General features: G+C 44.9%; 1 protein-coding gene across 1 annotated transcript in view; it reads right to left on the reverse strand.

The window, feature by feature from the left end:
* BRINP1 (BMP/retinoic acid inducible neural specific 1) overlaps positions 1-18,617 on the reverse strand; it is a 146,677-nt gene that overhangs the window by 16,420 nt on the left and 111,640 nt on the right. The window contains exons 6-7 of the mRNA XM_047769258.1: positions 18,193-18,429; positions 12,668-12,890 (exon numbers count right to left, since the gene is read on the reverse strand). Of these exons, the coding sequence (XP_047625214.1) occupies positions 12,668-12,890; positions 18,193-18,429 (460 nt within the window). The remainder of the gene's footprint in view (positions 1-12,667; positions 12,891-18,192; positions 18,430-18,617) is intronic.

Here is an 18,617-nt window from a genome sequence, read left to right on the forward strand (position 1 = left end):
CCAAACCTGCTTGTGCCAGTTGTATTTGCTATTATGAGATCCTGGAATGAAAAGTCCAATAAATCAATGAAATGTGAGCTGTCTTCTTCTGTGGGAACTCATCTGAATTCTGCGGGAGAATTGGATAAAGACCAGTTCACGAAAGAACTGCCATCAATTTAAATAAAGGGGAAGTACCTGAAAAAGATTAGGAGAACTCATAAAAATCTACAAACATTTAGATTGCTTCTCAAGAGTCTTTAAACTATTGCTCCATTTTGAATAAACCAAAATTGGAAATATTATACAATTACTGGTGTGATTTATGCAAGAACGCCAAGAAAATGCCAAGTGGAATATACCAACCCCCTCAAAGATTTTGGGCTTGCTTCAAAAGGCTGGCCAAGAAACATGTATTTATATATTTCAAGTTAAAATAAGTTGTATTCATCTATGTGATAGGAATGGAGTGAGCACAGGTGGTTGTAGAAGCCCCAGTAGGGGATCATAGATAAAGAAAGAAACCTGGGGGATGTTGGGAGACCATTGTAAGTTCAAGAAAGTGATCAGAATAAGGCAGGCTGCCTTGACTAATGGAGGTGTGAAAATTACCTCCGGTCATTGGTTGTGGGATGAGGCCTGCATTCAGATTCAGACCAAGGGCAAGGGTTTGAAGATCTCCCTTCAGCTGATTTGAATACACAACTTACCTGATTCTAAGGAGAAGCTACTGCTGCCAGAAAGGAAGAGGTGGGGCTTTCCAACCCCGACTCCCCTTGGAGGATAAAACTGTAGCCCACTGGATCCGTGCGCGGGGCAGAGCTTCCTTGCCTGTCCGCTTGCATCTCTCACAGGCGTCCTATCCTAATAAATCTATTTCTTGCCTATCACTTTGTCTCCTGCTGAGTTCCTTCTGTGCGGAGGCATGAAGAACCTGAAGCTCAGTGAGTCCAGACGTAGGGTGCGTGATTCTAATTTAAAACCGTGGGTTCAAGTCCTAATCTGGGTTTTGGCTGGGTTCAAGTCCCAAGCTGGCTTTAGCCTGGGTTCAAGTCCCAGCATGTGGGTTCAAGTCCCAATCTGTGTTCTGGCTAGGTTTAGGCCGTCAGTGCTGTCAGTTTCATATGTACAGTACTGCATACATTCTACGTTCCGATTCTCTATTTCACTTTTTTCAATTGGTCGAGAAATTAATGGTTGGTAAATTTGCCTAATAAGGAGCCTTGTGCTTGACTTCGTAACTACATGCAAAAAGTGCCATATATGTTCATTTATTGGTCTTCTGATGGTAGGTACTAATTTTATCTCCATCCTATCCATTGGACAAATGAGGCTCAACCACCTTAATTCCGTACCAAGGTTACGTTGTTGGTAAATGGCAGTCCACACCTTGGCCTGTCAGACTCCAGAGTCTGAAGTCCTAAGTATCAGAAATCCCACCGTTGCTCTACTATGTTGTTACATTTTGTGGGGCTCCTGCTTTACCTTCTCCAATGAAAACATCGGTTTCTTAGAAGCAGTCACAGTGTCTTCATCAAACATCTAGAATCTATAGCGACGACAGTGCCCTTGATCGTGTTAACATTGTATCTGTGCATTTTACAGGTTATGAAGAGTTTTTACATATATCGTATAAAATGACTGAGACATCGACCCCGTAGGGTAGCTTTTTTCATGGTCCTGATCATATAGATGAGGAAACTAACTAACTCGGGTAGGTTTAGTGATTTTTTTTTTTTTTTGAGGTCACGTTTCTAATAAGTGGGAGATCGGGGACTATCAGTCTAATAAACTGAAACCGACTTCAGTTCAATAAAATATAAGAAGTCACATCCCTTTGCCCCACTGCAGGAGTCTAGGGAGATTAAATCCAGAGGCAAGTAAGTATAGAGTTCAGAGAGAAGAATCAAAATGGGGTGGATGTAACGAGTCCTGATAATAGAGATAATGATTATCTTAGTAGCCAGAATCTTTCCGTAGATTCCAATTAAACACCGTCTGGAGCAGGAAGTTGGTTAAAAGCTGACCTGGGCTCAGAAGCTGTGGCCCCAGGATTGGAGCCTGAGGTGACTTGTCCCCAAGAGATTTTCATCTCCACAATGCATAATTATATTGTGCTTGGCTAAAGCCTGGACTGCTGGGTCAAGGCCATGTGGATATGAGAAGTAAAAATAACCCGGAGGCCGGGAGTCATCGGAAAATGCCAATAATTATACCACCTGCCCTCGAGTTAAAGTTCCAAGGATCTGCTTTGCTTCATGATACTATAACCGCTAGAAAAATCAGGACAAGATGTGGGGACAAGTATCAAATCATTCGGTTATTAAGCACCTACTCAGTTCTAAGAAATTTTCTGTATCTCACTGGATTTAATAACCTCTGAGAAGCGTCTTTTTTTTTTTTTCCTGCTAGGGTGCAATTCCCAAGGTAATAGTCTCTCTCAACAGCAAATACTTTCAGAATTTGGATACAGGTCAATTCAAGACAATCTCCGATTGCAGTTACCGTTTTGTCATACTGCCTCAACTGTCACAGTCCAAGGGCCTGAATTTTAATCATACTCTGTTCAGACATTCCCTGAGTGACCTTGGACATGTCACATAACCCTCTTTGGCGTTATTTCCTTCCTCTTTGAATAAGGAGGACAGTCTAATCATATACAATATGTGAAAAAAAATCTGTAGATTTTTACATGGCAATGGGACACAATTTAATATTGTCTTTGGAATGGATAAGCAATGAAATTCTGCTGTGTAGCACTGGGAACTATGTCTAGTCACTTATGATAGAGCATGATAATGTGAGAAAAAAGAATGTATACATGTATGTTTAACTGGGTTGCCATGCTGTACAGTAGAAAAAAAATAATGTATTGGGGAAATAATAAAATAAAATAAAAATAAAAATATTGTCTCAACATGTCTTTGGGACCCCATTGCTAGTAAAAAATAATTTATTTGTCCATTCATCGAGCACGTCTTTTGGAAGAGCTCCTTTGTGCCCATTACTGTTCCAGGAAGTTATGCTCTTAAAGTGGTGAAAAGCCTGAGTCCAGATGCTTGCATGGAGCTGATGGTCTCAGGGGAGAGACAGGTGTTCATAAATAAACAAAAGCATCATGGCAAACTGAGACCTGGGCTTCATTTGGGGAATCAGATTCCAAAGGCAAGTATGTAAAACGTCCCAATAAAGCCTTTCAGTGCAAGGAACACAGCCTTTGGAGCTGAGATCTGAAGGAGGTAGAGATGCAATGACAGGGAAGGAAGGAAGAAGGCACCTTGCAGGCAGAGGGACCAGCCTGTGTGAAGCCTGTGAGATGGGAAGGGTGTACACGCTTAGAGGACAGAAAGGAGCTTCGTGGGCTGTAGCTGAGAGAGCCAAGAAGAGGTGTGAAACACAGCATGCAAGGTAGGCAGGGGCCAGATCACAGCAGACAGGTAGGTCTTCTTAAGAGTTCGCTCCTTTTCCTAAGAGCAGGGATTAGCCACCAGAGGTTTTAAGCAGAGATGTGACAAGATGGAATTTGCTTCTTAAGTAATAATTCTAACTGTTTTGTGGAACACAGATTGGAAAGTGATTTGAGTAGAGTCTGGGAGACTTAGCTAAAGGGCCGTCATCATTTGGGGCAATCCAAGATCTTAGCTTGAACTATAGGCTACTCATTAAAATGGATGAAAAAGCATCATAAAAAAGCAGTACAGCTCAAAGATTCAATTACCAGTTCTTATATCAATATTTGGAAGTTGAATTGTTACTCTCTCTTTCTCTGTGTGTGACTTCTCTCCTAGGAGTTGGGAAGGACCTTAGAGATAACTGAGTTCCAGTTTTTTTCCAAATTGTTTCATAAAAAAGAAAAAAGAAAAAAAAGGGGGGGGTTTTCCTGTTGTGGCTCAGTAGGTTAAGGACATGATGTAGTCTCCATAAGGATGCAGGTTTAATCCCTGTCTCAATCAGTGGGGTTAAGGATCTGGCATTATTGCGAGCTGTGGCATAGACCATGGCTATAGTTCCGAATTGACCCCTAGCCCGGGAACATCCCTGTGCCACAGGTGTGGCCATAAAAAGGAAAAAATGATTTGTCTTATTTTCTCAAGTGTAGTTTAATTCAGAATCTCAACAACAAAAAATGGATAAAGAGCTGCTCTGGTTATAGGTGAAGCGCAGTTGTTCCCTACTCTGCCTGGACTTGTCCCTGCGAGGTTCATTTTTTTTGCACCCATTGTTCTCATTCTGGAATATCTGCTACAGCCCACTGTGGATTTAGTCAGGCTCACACAGGACCCAGCCAGGACTTGAACTCAGATCTTCAGTTCAAATGAGTATCCTTTTCACAAGCACCTCCTGAGGCTCGATTATGATGCTTTGACGTCAAAGATCCCTCTTCTTGTGTCTAAGTGCTTCCCAGGTCTGGCACAGAGACCAGGTAGTGTATAAACAGTCATGGAATTGCACAGCCAGCAGAATTCACTGCTCAAGCTGATTTTGCGCTTCTCCCCTACCCCCCCTTTTTTTTTTCTCTCTCTCTCTTTTCTTTCCCCTTCCTTTCCTCCTTTCTTCCTTCCTTTGCCATGAAAGGTAATTTCTATCACATGGCAGATTGTCGTTCAGGCAGGCGATCTGAACACCTTGCATCATCTTACAGGAAAGGACTCTGCCTGGGTTTGAATCCTACCTCTTACCTGCTGTATAATCTTCAGCAAGTCAGTTTGCCTCTCCGTGCCTTAACTTCCTCATTCACAAAAGGGATGAGCTATTGCTGCCAGATGAGTTGTCACGATGATTAAATGAGGTAAAAATATTATGTGAAATCACTTGTGAAACTTTTGAAAATTGTAAAGCAGTATAGAATTTAAAGAATCTTTCATTCAATAAACCTCTACTGAGTGCCTACAAAAAATTTAAATTATGAAAAAGAGAAAATAGTGTGTAAGACATTTCCTTGGGCATTTAGTGTTGCGTTAGACCTACACTCAATCCCATTCTCTTCCTGCTAACCCTGCTTGCAAAGCCCCCTTTCAAAGCACTGCCAGACACACAATCTCAGACACACAATCAGATAGCAACCCTCGGATGCTGGAGGAAGAAATTATGCCTATTTTACAGATGAGAAAACCGAGTTTCTATTATGGCTCAGTGGTAACAAACTCGACTAGTATCCTTGAGAACATGGGTTCGATCTCTGGCCCCATTCAGTGAGTTAAGGATCTGGCATTGCTGTGAGCTGTAGTGAAGGTTGCAGACCTGGCTCAGATGTGGTGGTGTTGTGGCTGTGGTGTAGGCTGGCAGCTGCAGCTCCAATTCAACCCCCTAGCCTGGAAACTTCCATGTGCCACAGGTGCAGCCCTAAAAAAAAGCAAAAAGGAAAAGAAAACCAAGGTTCAGAAAATCTAGTAACAGTAGTGACCAAGCTCAAAGCCCACCTCCCAGTCTTTCCCCCTTTTTCACTGTATAACGTAAGGATCTCCTGGTAGTGAAACAATCCACAGGACTCTCCCCCGTGCATTCCCGCCTTTATTCTCGATCTGCCCAATTGGAGAACCATGGTCTGATGTTAGGGCCAGCTCATGCACAGGCTAAAAGAAATCCACCTCAGTATCCCTGGGACCCCCCCGCCCCCCACCGAATAACCTCATACAGGATGGGCACCCAACAGATATTGGTTGGGTGTTGAATTACCCAAGGGCAGGTGTGGTCTGGAACTAATCTTGCTACCCTCATCCCAACAAGCAATAACCCATGGTGTAGGATGGGTCTTATTTATCCTGGTGCATCCAGAACCCTCCCCTCCCCCCCGCCACAGTGAATTCTCAAGGAATGGTTGCTGAGTTGACCTGCACTGAGTCTCGTTTTCTCTCTACTTACAGGGCATGTGTCTGATGTGTCTGTCTGGGCTCCAGAGTTGATTGAGTTCTTTTTGTTTTTTTAGTTGAATTTTTTTATTAAAGTATAGCTGATTTACAATGTGCCCATTTCTGCTGTACAGCAAATTGACCCGGTCATATATATGTATATATGTACATACATGTATACACACATTCCCTTTATAATATTATCTTCCATCATGATCTATCCCAAGTGATTGAATATAGTTCCTGTGCTACACAGTAGGACTTCATTGTTGATCCATTCTAAATGTAATGGTTTGCATCTACCAACCCCAAACTCCCAGTCCATCCCACTGTCTCCTCTCTCCCCCTTGGCAACCACAAGTCTGTTCTCCATGTCTGTGAGTCTGCTTCTGTTTTGTAGATAAGTTCATTTGTGCCATATTTTAGATTCCATATATAAGTGATATGTTATTTGTCTTTCTCTTTCTGACTTCATTTAGTATGAAAATCTCTAGTTGCATCCATGTTGCTGCAAATGGCATTATTTCATTCTTTTTTATGGCTGAATGGTGTACCACTGTATATATGTACCATATCTTCTTAATTCATTTATCTGTTGATGGACATTTAGGGGGTCTCCATGTCTTGGCTATTGTGAAGAGTGCTGCTAGGAACATATGGATGCATATATCTTTTTGAATTGTGATTTTGTCTGGATATATGCCCAGGAGTGGAATTTCTGAATCATGTGGTAGTTCTATATTCAGTTTTCTGAGGAGCCTCCATACTGGGCTCCATAGTGGTTGTACCAATTTACATGCCCACAAACAGTGTAAGAGGGTTTGACTCAGGGTTCTTTAATTTAGTGACATTATGTGAATCTCAGCACACTACATTAGGGCTTAGAAATCTCTTATCCTGGTCTGTCATCACCCCCATGACCTTGATGAGCTCATTTTGCCTTTAGCATCATGGTGCACTCAACCCAAGGTGCCCCACCCAAGCACAGCCATCTCTCCTGCTTCCGCTCACTGCCTAGAGCCTGCTTAGGGGCTCTTGACCGCCAGTGGAGTGAGCAAGGCCATTCCAATCTTGCCACTTATCTGCCCTGGGACCTTGGATAAGTTAATTCCATCTCTACCTCGTCAGTCCCCTCATCTATAAAACAAATCCAATCATGTCAACTTCATAGAGATAGTGAGAAGATTAGATGAAAAAGATATGTGTCATCATTATCATCAAGCTCTCAGACTCACTGACTATTACTGTGGGATTAGCAATTTATATGCAAAAACCAGTGCCTGGTAAAAATAACAGTGAGACCAAGAGCTTAACATGTACTGAGCATTTTCCATGGGCCAGGCCTTGTCCTAAACATTTTATGTGGGTTAAAGCACTTAATCCTCCAAACAGCCTTATGAGATTGGCACTCATTTTACAAGTGAGAAAATTGAGGCTCAAATGTGGTAGTAACTTCCCCAGGGTTATAAGGTAAGTAGGCACTAAAGCTGGAATTTGAACTAAGGCGGTCTGGTCTGATGCAGTCTTTATACTTAGCCAGCTCGATTGCCTTACAATAGCTGCTCATTTAGTGTTTGTCATTGTTTAGTGATTGTTAGATTGCTATCATTCATCTTATTTGCCCTTCATACAAGATTGTCACCTCTAGTTCCAATTATACTCAATTATACTGTGGTACTTAATCTCAAAAAAAAAAAAAAAAACCTCTCTCCGCTCAATGACCCACACCTTCCAGGATTCACACCCTTGAAGTTGGGCTGAACTTTTGGCCAAGAGAATATGATGGAAGTGAAGCTCTCTGACTTCCCAAAGTGAAGTGGTGAGACGTCTCATGGCTTCCTTTTAGTCTCAGGATGCTATCATGTTTCCAGAAGCCCAGGCCACATGAAGAGGGCACGTGTAGAGCCAGAATCACCTGTCAACTCTGGGAGTGAGCCATTTGAATGTCCAGTCCAGTCAAGCTCCCAGGTAATCTCAGCCCAGCCAATCTGTGGGAGCCCCAAATGTGCCCAATTTATAGACTCCTGAGCACTGGTAATAATAAAGTGTTGTTTTAAGCCAGTAAGTCTCAGGAGTGACTTGTTTGGCAGCAATTGATAACCAAAAAAGCCCTGGCAACCACTAATAACCAGAATAATTAACCAGCCTTCCAGTCCAATACTAAGGTTCCAACCTGCCTTGAAACCAAGCTCAAATTATCTGTATTTGACTCCTCACTAAATTTTCTAGGTAAATGCCTCTTTGAAGTTTAACAAGAAAATAACACTTATTACCCATTATTAAACTCTGTACCTCAGCTCCCTTATGTGTAGAATAGAAATAGTAAGATAGTAAGTACCTAGTTCAAACTGTTGCAGTAACGGGTAAATGATTAAATCATATGAAATGCTTAGAACACTGTCTGACCTTCAGAATACATATACAGGTATCCCCCACTTTCCGAAAGATTGCTTTATGCTACTTTGCTTTTACAAAAGACTTATAAAAGATACGTTTTCCACAGTGGTTAATGAATCCGACAAGAAAGCATGAGGTTGCAGGTTCAATCCCTGGCCTTGCTCAGTGGGTTAAGGATCCGGCATTGCCGTGACCTGTGGTGTAGGTCGCAGATGCAGCTCAGATCCCGAGTTGCTGTGGCTCTGGTGTAGGCTGGTGGCTACAGCTCTGATTAGACTCCTATCCTGGGAACCTCCATATGTTGTGGGAGCGGCCCTAGAAAAGGCCAAAAGACAAAAAAAAAAAAAGTTTTCGCTAACCAAAAGAAATCCGAATTTTTAGCTTTTATGAGAAAAGATCACTGCTTCTTTGCTTTATGTCATTTCAACTTATGAAAGGTGGAAACACGGCTTTCAGATAGCAGGGGAAACCTGTACTAAGTAATATGCCCCCACCTCCTCTCTTTTAACTGAGTCAGGCTTTCAGAATTTTCAAATCTTAATCCTCATACTTAACTCGAAGGCTAGTGTTATTATCCCACGTTGCAAATGAGGTGTTGGGACTTACATAAAGCCTCATGGCTAGTAAAAGATGGAGCCAGGATTTGGACCCAGTCTGTGAGCTACTAAAGCCTTGGCTCATTCTCTCTCCTACCCCACCTCAACAATGCCACCTTTCTTGACACAAGTGACGGCACCTGCTTGGTTGGGCTCAGCTCCCACGGAGCCCAGTACACAGACAAATCAGAGAAGAGTGAGCGGTTCATTTGCTACTTCCAGCCTGCTCAGCTTGGGGGGCCCAAGGTCCCAGTGTTAGCACGTCTGCCTGACACTGCTTCATGGCAGGGAGGTGCCCTGTCTACTGGTATGAGAAAGGCTCATTACAGCCTCCGGTTCTGATGGCAGAAAGCAGCCCCCAGGCAGCAAGGAGGTTCAGTGCTCCTGGGCAGGCTTCAGAAGAACCAGCATGGAGCTGCATTTCTGTGACCCCGCCCCCCCAGTGTCCCGGGTTACACCCATGGACGTAACCGAGTGACTTGCCAAGGTGGAATGCCATGCATCCTCTCCAGGTGTGCGGAGGAGGGATGTACTGATTAGGGCAAGTTTTCTCAACTCAGGAGGTGAGAAGGCAAGCTCTTTCTCTGCAGGTCGCAGCAGTGACAGGACATATCTAGCTGTCTACACCTATCAGCTTGCAGAGGAAGAGCAACTTGCTCGCAGATGTGGACATCACGCTCAGAATAGTGAAGCAACTTGCTCAAGGTCACACAGCTTGCTGATGGCAGAGGGTGATTTCATCCACCCCTCTGATTCCTTTCCCTGTTCTTCCCATTATCTGATTCTGTCCCTCCTTCCTCCCTTCTAATGCCTGTCCAGTTCCTCTCCCCTCCAGAGCCCTCCTAAGCCTCCCCAGGACCTGGCACGCCTGATGGGGCTCTGTGCTCTGCACCCTGGATGCTTCTCTCACCTTTCATACTTGTGTCTTCCCTGTGTTTTAGGGCTTCTGGACTTTCATTCTCTGGGGTGACAGCCAGCAGAACTGACAGATGCATTCATTTCAAGTCTGGCAACTGTTAAATGTTATCCTTCCCAGCTCTGCCTCCCATGTGGTCAGTCTTGGGGATGCATGGTTTCTTTACTTAAAGATCTGATCAACAGCCACCTCTTAGGGGATCTAGGCTGAATTATATACCCCCAAAATCCATATGTTCACATCCTTGCCCCAGTAACTCTGAATGTGATTCTATTTGGAGATAAGGTCTTTAAAGAGGTAATTGAGTTAAAATGAGGTCATTGAGGTGACCTTATAAGAAAAGAAGGTTAGGACACAGATACACACAGAGAGAAGACCCTATGAAGACACAAGGAGAGGATGGCCACCTATAAGCCAAGAAGAGAGGCCTCAGGAGAAACCAACACCCCGATCTGAGATCTGTAGCCACCAGAACTATGAGAATATACATTTCCGCTGTTTAAACCACTTGGTCTGTGGTCCTTTGCTATGGCAGCCCTAGCAAGCTAACCTATGGGGGAGTTCTTCCTGACTGCCCACAGAACCCCCCTCCTCCTACCTCTGCTGAGAGACGTCCTTCAAAGCACTGTTACTGCATTCACTTCCCGGTTGCCCCCAGGGCCCCACGCAGGTCACGTGCCTATGGGTCTCAGTGGAGTCCACTCCAGACCCTCACTCACGGTGGCGGTTCAAGCGTCTCTCCCAGATGACAGGAAGCCATTTGGTGACTGCACCCCTTTCCTAGCCCCTAGTTAACTGCAGCATTGCAACAAGTAAGCCACCATCGGCAGAAATTCCATTCGATTTCCAAAATAATGATCACGATGCAAAGCCAGGGCTCTGAGTAGGAGGGAACGGGGAGAACGGCGGCAAGTACAGACAGACGCACAAAGAGAGAGTTTCGTTATGGGGAAACAGAAGAAAATCTGCTGACTAACATGCAGGTTTCAGGTTAATGGGAACTTAAGAGGCCCTCTGTATCAGCTAGTGCAACCAGGAGAGACTTCCTGAAGGAGGCAGCATTTGATCTGAGTCTAGAGAAACGAGAAGAAAACAGGGGCTGGGATGGGAGCAGTTGGGATGGAGGGAGATTGTTTAGAAAAGTATAGTGCTTTTTTAGATTTTGAGTGACTGTAGAGCAGGGTGGTTAAGAACAGTATTTAGAGTCAGAGGACATCTTGCCTCTTTGTCTTCTATCAGGGTTTCCAAGCCTAGCCCTGCTGACTTACGCAGCCACATCACTCTCTGTTGTGGGGGCTGCAGTAGCACCCTCCTCGCATGCATTATGACACTTGAAAATGTCTTCAGACCTTTCTAAATGTTCCCTAGTGACAAAACCACCCACGGAGAACTACTGACTTTCTTCTCCCCCTTTTTTTTTTTTTCACCATTTTTAAAAATTAAAGTATAGTCGATTTACAATGTTGTGCCCACTTTTGCTGTACAGCAAAGGGACTCAGTCATCCACATACATACATTCCCTTTCTTACATTATCTTCCATCAAGAGACTGGGTATAGTTCCCTGTGCTGTATAGTAGGACCTCATTGCTTATTCATTCTAAATGTAATAATTTTCAACTACTAACCTGAAACTCCCTGTCGTCCTCCTGCTTCCTCCCTCCCCCTTGGCAACTACAATTCTGTACTCCATGTTTGTGAGTCTGCTTCTACTTTTGTAGATAGATTCATTTGTGCCACATATAAGTGATATCATATGGTATTTGTCTTTCTCTTTCTGACTTACTTCACTTAGTATATGAGAATCTCTAGTTAGCATCCATGTTGCTGCAAGTGGCATTCTTTCAGAGAACTACTAACTTTCACTGTGGTTTTGGACCAATTCCTTGACTCCCTCTGAGCTTCAGCTTTCTGATCTTTAACAATGGCAGGATCAACCACATATAAAATATGGGGCCGACCTAGAATTTGTTAAGTGAAGGTGACTTAGTCTCAGTCTCAGTCCTTTTAAAAGTGGATCTGTTTTCACTGAGTTAAAGTTGACTGTGGAACCCGCAAATGTGAAACAGATGAAAGCCCAGCCACTCTGGCAGAAGCAAGGTAATCAGACCCCATCCCTGCCTTCTTGCTCTCCCGGGAGGCCATTATGAAACCCTGCAAACCCCAGAGGCACCACTGTAGAAGAGCCCCAGATGCAGATCCATAAATGCCCTGGGAGAAGGGAGTCCGAGGAACTTGGATTTGAATTCTAGTTCCTTTCCTGTGGGTCCCATCGAAAGCAGATAAAGCCTAAGTGCTATGAGGCACCAGCCCCGTCTGTCTCCTTCACCCTTATGTTCCCCATCCTTCATCTGAGTGCCTGGGACATGGAGTGTTGGGCTGGGCCAGGATAAGGCAACTAAGGCAGGTGGGCACTGAAGGAGACACTTGCTCTCAGGCGAGTGCTCTGCCCTTGCAGGACCAGGGAGGGAGGGCCTTCTCACAGTGTCCAAGGTGGGTGCCCCCTTTGTTTCATTCCACTACCAGCCCTAGTCAGAAACCCTCAATAAATACGTCGTTGGATTCATTCATTAACCCAGTTTCTTCACCATTAAGACGGGGATGCCAAGATCGGCTTTGCCAAGTAATTTTAAAATTAGATAATACATTTTAAGCAACCAGAATAATGTCACCTAGCAGACAGGGCTATTGCTAATTTCCTTCCTCAGTCAGATGGATCCGACAAACCACAGAGGCTGAACGTTCAGAGTATTTTCAGGCAGCAGGGAGAAATCCAGTGCAGCCAGAGCCATTAAGGGAGAAACCAGGAACAATCTGGACAAGTGTGGTTCTGGACCATGCAAGGCCATGGGCTCCAAATACAGCTTCTGCACTGCAGGTGCCTCTGCCCTGGGCCTGAGCCTGCAGAGATGGTATGTGGGGCCGCACTTACCTCTCTCGAGGCAGCTGGTGGTTGGGATTGTGGCGGCAGCGGACGCTGAGGCCGAAGAGCTTGCGGGCCGTGCGCTGGATCTTCTGCCTCTGGGCCTCCGTGGCGCTCTGCAGGAGCTTGTAGCGGTTCTGCAGGTCCCAGTCGTTGCCCCAGTGCTGATGGATGCTCCCGATGGTCAGGAAGTGGTTGCTGGGGAGACGCTTCATGAATGATTTAAACTCATCTAGCAAGAGACAAAGGCCGAGAGAGATGGGCTGAGCACGATGGCCCCCCTCTGAAGCTGCCTCAGGTGTATAGGCCCCTTCCCAGCCACCAGTAAAGCAAATCTGCCATAAAGCCAACTTGTTAGGAGCCTATGACGTGTCCCTGGCCTGTGCGACTCCTAGTAGGCAGTGAGGAGGCTACTGTGCTTTCAACAACGGGTCTTCACTTTGCTGCTGCAGGAGTGAACCTGCATCCTGCATCCTTGCTTCAGACAGGGCTGCCCAAACTTCTGTCATTTGAATGCCAACTTGATAATGACATCCACATATCACTTAAATTTACGGAATAGTGTCTTCAACTCGATTAAACCAAAGTTTTATCCAGTCTACATAGAAAATCTACACTATCCCACACCTTCAGCAGAATGGGAGCTATAGAACTAAAGCTGTAAAACTAAAGATGATGAAAACAATATGAGTACATTCTAGCCAAATACAGCTGCGAGCTAAATGACTACACTCCTGGGCCTTCTCTTGCTTTGCGATTTAGGAAAAGTAGCAAGTTACAGAGAGATGTTAAGGGATATTAGCACCAACTGGAGCTCCCGTTATGGCTTAGCAGTTATGAATCTGACCAGTGTCCACGGGGCTGCAGGTTCGATCCCTGGTCTCGCTCAGTGGGTTAAGGATCTGCCATTGCCATGAGCTGTGGTGGAGGTCACAGACGTGGTTCGGATCCCACATTGCTGTGGCTGTGGTGTAGGCCAACAGCTGCAGCTCTGATTAGCCCCCTAGCCTGGGAACTTCCATGTGCATGGGTGAGGCCCTAGAAAGCAAAACAAATAAATAAATAGATGTTAGCACCAACTGAAACATTCTCTTTGATGTAATTGTAGGGTTGACGAAGTTAACAAGGACATCCCCCCACAACTGCGTGATCCACTCTCCTTGGAAGCTGTGTGTGTGGACCAGTTTACATCAGGTCACAGTTTGGGAAACTCCAGCTGAAGAGATGGGGACAAACTCTTGGGTCTCCTAGGTGGTTTGAGATGCAGAATTTCAGTACCTCTGCACGTGTTATGGGTTGACATAGCCTTAGAGCTTATCTAGGTCAGCTTCTTGTTCTACATTTGGAGAAACTGAAGCCTCAAGTGGGAAAATGATTTTTCAAAGGTAGGACAGCCCATGAGGAACAAGAGGCAGGACTAAAACTGAACTTTTGTTTTCACATCTAATACTTACCCCCTACTCAACTCCCCTCAACTATTAGGAAAATTAAAGAATTAAGAGGTTGATCATTTTGCAGGGAAATGAGGCTAAATGGTTGGAATATCTGTCTATCTATCTACCTATCTATCATCTATCATTTATCTATCAATCATTTATTTATCATCTATGATCTGTCATCTATCGATCTATCTATCAGTCAATCAATCTATCATCTATCTCTGAAGCTTAATACTTTCATTTCATGTTATAAAACTACAAGGAAATTCTAAGCACATTAGACATTCAGTTCATTAAGTTCAGTCTTAAACTACTAACACGTAAAGGTGATTTTTCTTTCTTTTTTTTTTTTGCTATTTCTTGGGCCACTTCTGCGGCATATGGAGATTCCCAGGCTAGGGGTCGAATCGGAGCTGTAGCCACCAGCCTATGCCAGAGCCACAGCAACACGGGATCTGAGCGGCGTCTACAACCTACACCACAGCTCACGGCAACGCCGGATTGTTAATCCACTGAGCAAGGGCAGGGACCGAACCCGCAACCTCATGGTTCCTAGGTGGATTCGTTAACCACTGTGCCACGACAGGAACTCCAAAAGTGATTTTTATAGACAACATAGCAGGTGGGTGATTTTAATGTCCCCCTTTCATAGAAACTAGGGCACAGAGAAGTTAAACGACTTGCCAAGGTCACACAGCCAGTGAGTGAGAGAATTCAAACTCTAGACAGGCTCCAAACACTTCCTCTCCACACATGAAGAGGATCAGTGAATTGGGAGAAAAAAAAAAACTATATATTTTTAATAGATTTTATAGGAAGGTGCTGAAACAGGAGTCTCTGACTCCTCAAAGGCCTCAGGAAACTCGTAGATAGTTAGACATGCATGAGTTCAAATCTATGCTTGACCTTTGAATGGTGGTCTAACCATTATTCTCTCAACACCCCAGTTTCCCCATCTATCAATAATAGCATCTAATCCAAATCATGAGAGGGTAACAGAGGGCGGGTTCTGACTAAATAGTTTTCAATATCCAGAAAGTGCTCAGGGGATGGCCGTGTGAGATGGGAAGGATAACACATGCCTTCACTACTGGATTTATTCAGTGGGCTGGATGGTGGCAGAGGAAGGGCCCTAGTGACACTGTGCTATGTTGGCCGTCTAAGCCTCCCGCCATGCAACGCATCCTGTAGAGGGCTCTGTTGACCTCAAAGGACAGGGCTCTGTTGACCTTCAACAAGCCAGCATTTGGGCCAGGTAGGAATATCTCATATAAAAGTACAGGATCTGATTTTCTTGACTAAAGGTAGAAGGGTTCCTTCCCAATAAAGTAGGCATAGACCTCCCTTTCTGTGTGTCAGCTACATCCTATTTGACCACCAACACTTGAGCCATGAAGGAATCGGTGACTTTGACCTTGAGCCAGTCATTGATTCCTCCAAATTACCTCGTGCTGAGCCGTTAAGGGCATGGGCTGCGAAAGAAAGGAAAGAAAACATGCAAGCCACATAACATATATGTGGTGGGATGGGTTGGTCTTCATGGGTACAAACACTCCAAAGGCTAAGAGTGGGACAGAGAGAGGGAACGTGTGCCTTTGTGGGGAGAAACTGTGGCACGGGAATCATTTCTGTGGCCTTGTCAGCTTACTCCGCAGCATCTCTGCTTTCTGCATTTCCTCATCCACCCACCTACCCACTCAAAGTGGTTTCCCTTCCTTGGGAATAAAGATTCTGTACTACAGATGCCTACTGCAGCCTACACCCCTCTCTGCTTTTTTAGCAATCCCTTGCTTCTTTTTGCAAAGGCATTTTGTCACATGCTTCTTTTGTTTGAGGCCAAATCATCATCCTCCTACATCTCAATCATGAACGTCTCCTCCTTGGTGAGTTCCCAGGATTTTAAGTGGACTAATGAGGGAATCCTCTGATGGTCTGGTGGGTTAAGGCTCCTGCAGTTTTCACTGCTGTGGCTCTGGTCACTACTGCAGTATTGGTATGCTGTGAGTGTGGCAAAAAAGACAAAAAAAAAGAGAGAGAGAGAGAGAGTGGGGACCTAAAATAAGTGTTGCAACTCTCATTTAAGAAAAATAAAAATAAAATAAAGTAAAAGGACTAATGAGTGCACGTCCCTAAGGCCTCCGACGTTTCACTCAGTGACCCCGTGAGAGTAGAATCAGGGATGCGTTGTGTGCTTACAGAGCTGGTCGGGGGCTTGGAGTTCAAGGAAACCCCTGATTTCCAGACATAGTGCGCTCTAAAGCTCAGCTTTTATCTGTGGTACCCAGTGGCTCCAAGGTACAATTTTGTGTGATCAAAGGGTTTCTTGGCTAAAGATTTAAATACATTCAAATATTAAAAACACAAACATGTCCTCTCATTTATCAGATGAGGGAACTGAGGCCTGGGGGGTAAAGAAGAATTAAGAAGTTGCAAAAGCCGTGGTGAGTACGGGGTTTAGAATCAGGCATTCCACTTCCAAAGCTGTCATTTACTAACTATGTAACTGTGGGGAAGACATGGGGTCTTGGCACCCTCCCTCCTCTGTAACACAGGATCAGCACGACTGACTTTCATGTGCTTGTTGGAATAGATTTAAGGAATGTAAAGTGGTATCAGAAACAGAAATGCTCTATACATATGTCCATTTATTTAACAGATATCTGAACACACATTAAATGCCAAATATCTACTTGGTATTTCTTCTTGGAAGTCTCAAGGGTTCCCAAGCTTTTCATGTCCACAACTGAGCATGCAGTCTTTTTTTCCAAACTTTCTAGGGTGTTCTAGCTCCATGAACTGTACTGATATCCATCAAAATCGTCTAACGAGGAGTTCCCATCGCGGCGCAGTGGTTAGCGAATCCGACTAGGAACCATGAGGTTGCGGGTTCGGTCCCTGCACTTGCTCAGTGGGTTAAGGATCCAGCGTTGCCGTGAGCTGTGGTGCAGGTTGCAGACGCGGCTCAGATCCCGCATTGCTGTGGCTCTGGCGTAGGCCGGAGACTACAGCTCCGATTCGACCCCTAGCCTGGGAACCTCCATATGCCACAGGAGCGGCCCAAGAAATAGCAAAAAGACAAAAAAAAAAAATCGTCTAACGAGCATACCTAAGGGGTCCCTGGAGCTCACCTTAATACCCCTCAACTCTCATAGCCAATCTAACATCAAGCCCTGCTAATTTTTCCTTCTAAATAGCTCAACTTCTCTGCCCATTTCCCATTTTTATTACCTATAGCATCCTCCTAACCCACATTGCAGCCATCTCTCTCTCAGGCGCCCCCTGCTGGTTGACCTGCACTCAACTTGTGATCTCTGCACACACTCAGGTGTCTGCTCTTAGAAGTCTGCTCTTCCCTGAGGCAGCCCCTCCTGGCTACACTGACCTCCAAAGCCATGCGATCTGCTCCCAGGAGCGCCTCACTCCTGACACACCTATGATAAGCAGGTCACAATTACCTGCATAGTTATAGGGTACATGCCTGGATTTCCCACGTACCCTATACCCCAGGAGGAAAAATCCAACTCTGCACCTCAACTACTGTATGGCCTTGGGTGGCTAACTTTCCTCCCCTGTTCACTTTTCTTAACCATGAAAAGCAGGACACAGCCAAGTGACCTGAAAAGTGACTTCCAGCTGTGAAAGTCTGAGAATTCTTTGAATATCTGCATAAGTATCTACATACCTACGTACATATATATGCATATATACAGACATATTTGTACATATACGTGTGTTCATTTATTTAGACAGATAGACACACACACATTCAAGAATCAGTATAACTACCTATGACTTCTCTCTTCAGGGGCTTCCTATGTGCTGCGTGGCATAATCCCCTCTGTCTTCTGGGTACCACAGAAGCAATACATCACAGAACCACAAACCTGATTATGCTATTCACTACTCCACTCAGTGGAGATTTATTGAGTGCCTACTTGTTGACCGCTACTAGAATGGCTGGACCCCCCCAAAGTGAGAGGCCGGGGACCCGGGAGGTGTCACTGAATATTCCGCCAGCCATCCTAACTCCAGTTTATTTCCTTCTCTAGACTTGGCACGAGGCCATGCATGCAGTAGTACCGTGAGGCTCTCTACCTGAATTCTCCAAGTCCTTGTAAGCTTCGGCCCAAGACTTGGCCATGTTGGCCAGCGTGTACTCCATGATCTGGATGTCGGTGATGGGGCAGTTGCACTGCGGGAACTCCTCTGCACACTGGCATCTACACTGGCTGTCCTGGCACACGTACTCCCCCTCACCGTTGCACATGATGTAGCTCAAGGCTGACTGGACAAACTTCTCTTGCAGATACTGAGGGAAGATGATCTGAAGACCTGATTGAGAATAGTGAGAAGGGGGGAAAAAAGGTTAGAAAAGGTGTTTCATTAACAGTTCCGAGAGGTGATGGGTGGAAACCTGAAGCTGCTGGCTTGCTCCTTGTGTGTTGTAATCGCACGATTTCTGGGCCTGCCTAGATGCACGCAGGGCATAATTGGCGAGGCCTCCAGTTGCCTTGCTTCTA

The sequence above is a fragment of the Phacochoerus africanus genome, chromosome 2, assembly GCF_016906955.1.
Source record: "Phacochoerus africanus isolate WHEZ1 chromosome 2, ROS_Pafr_v1, whole genome shotgun sequence".
Lineage (NCBI taxonomy): Eukaryota > Metazoa > Chordata > Mammalia > Artiodactyla > Suidae > Phacochoerus > Phacochoerus africanus.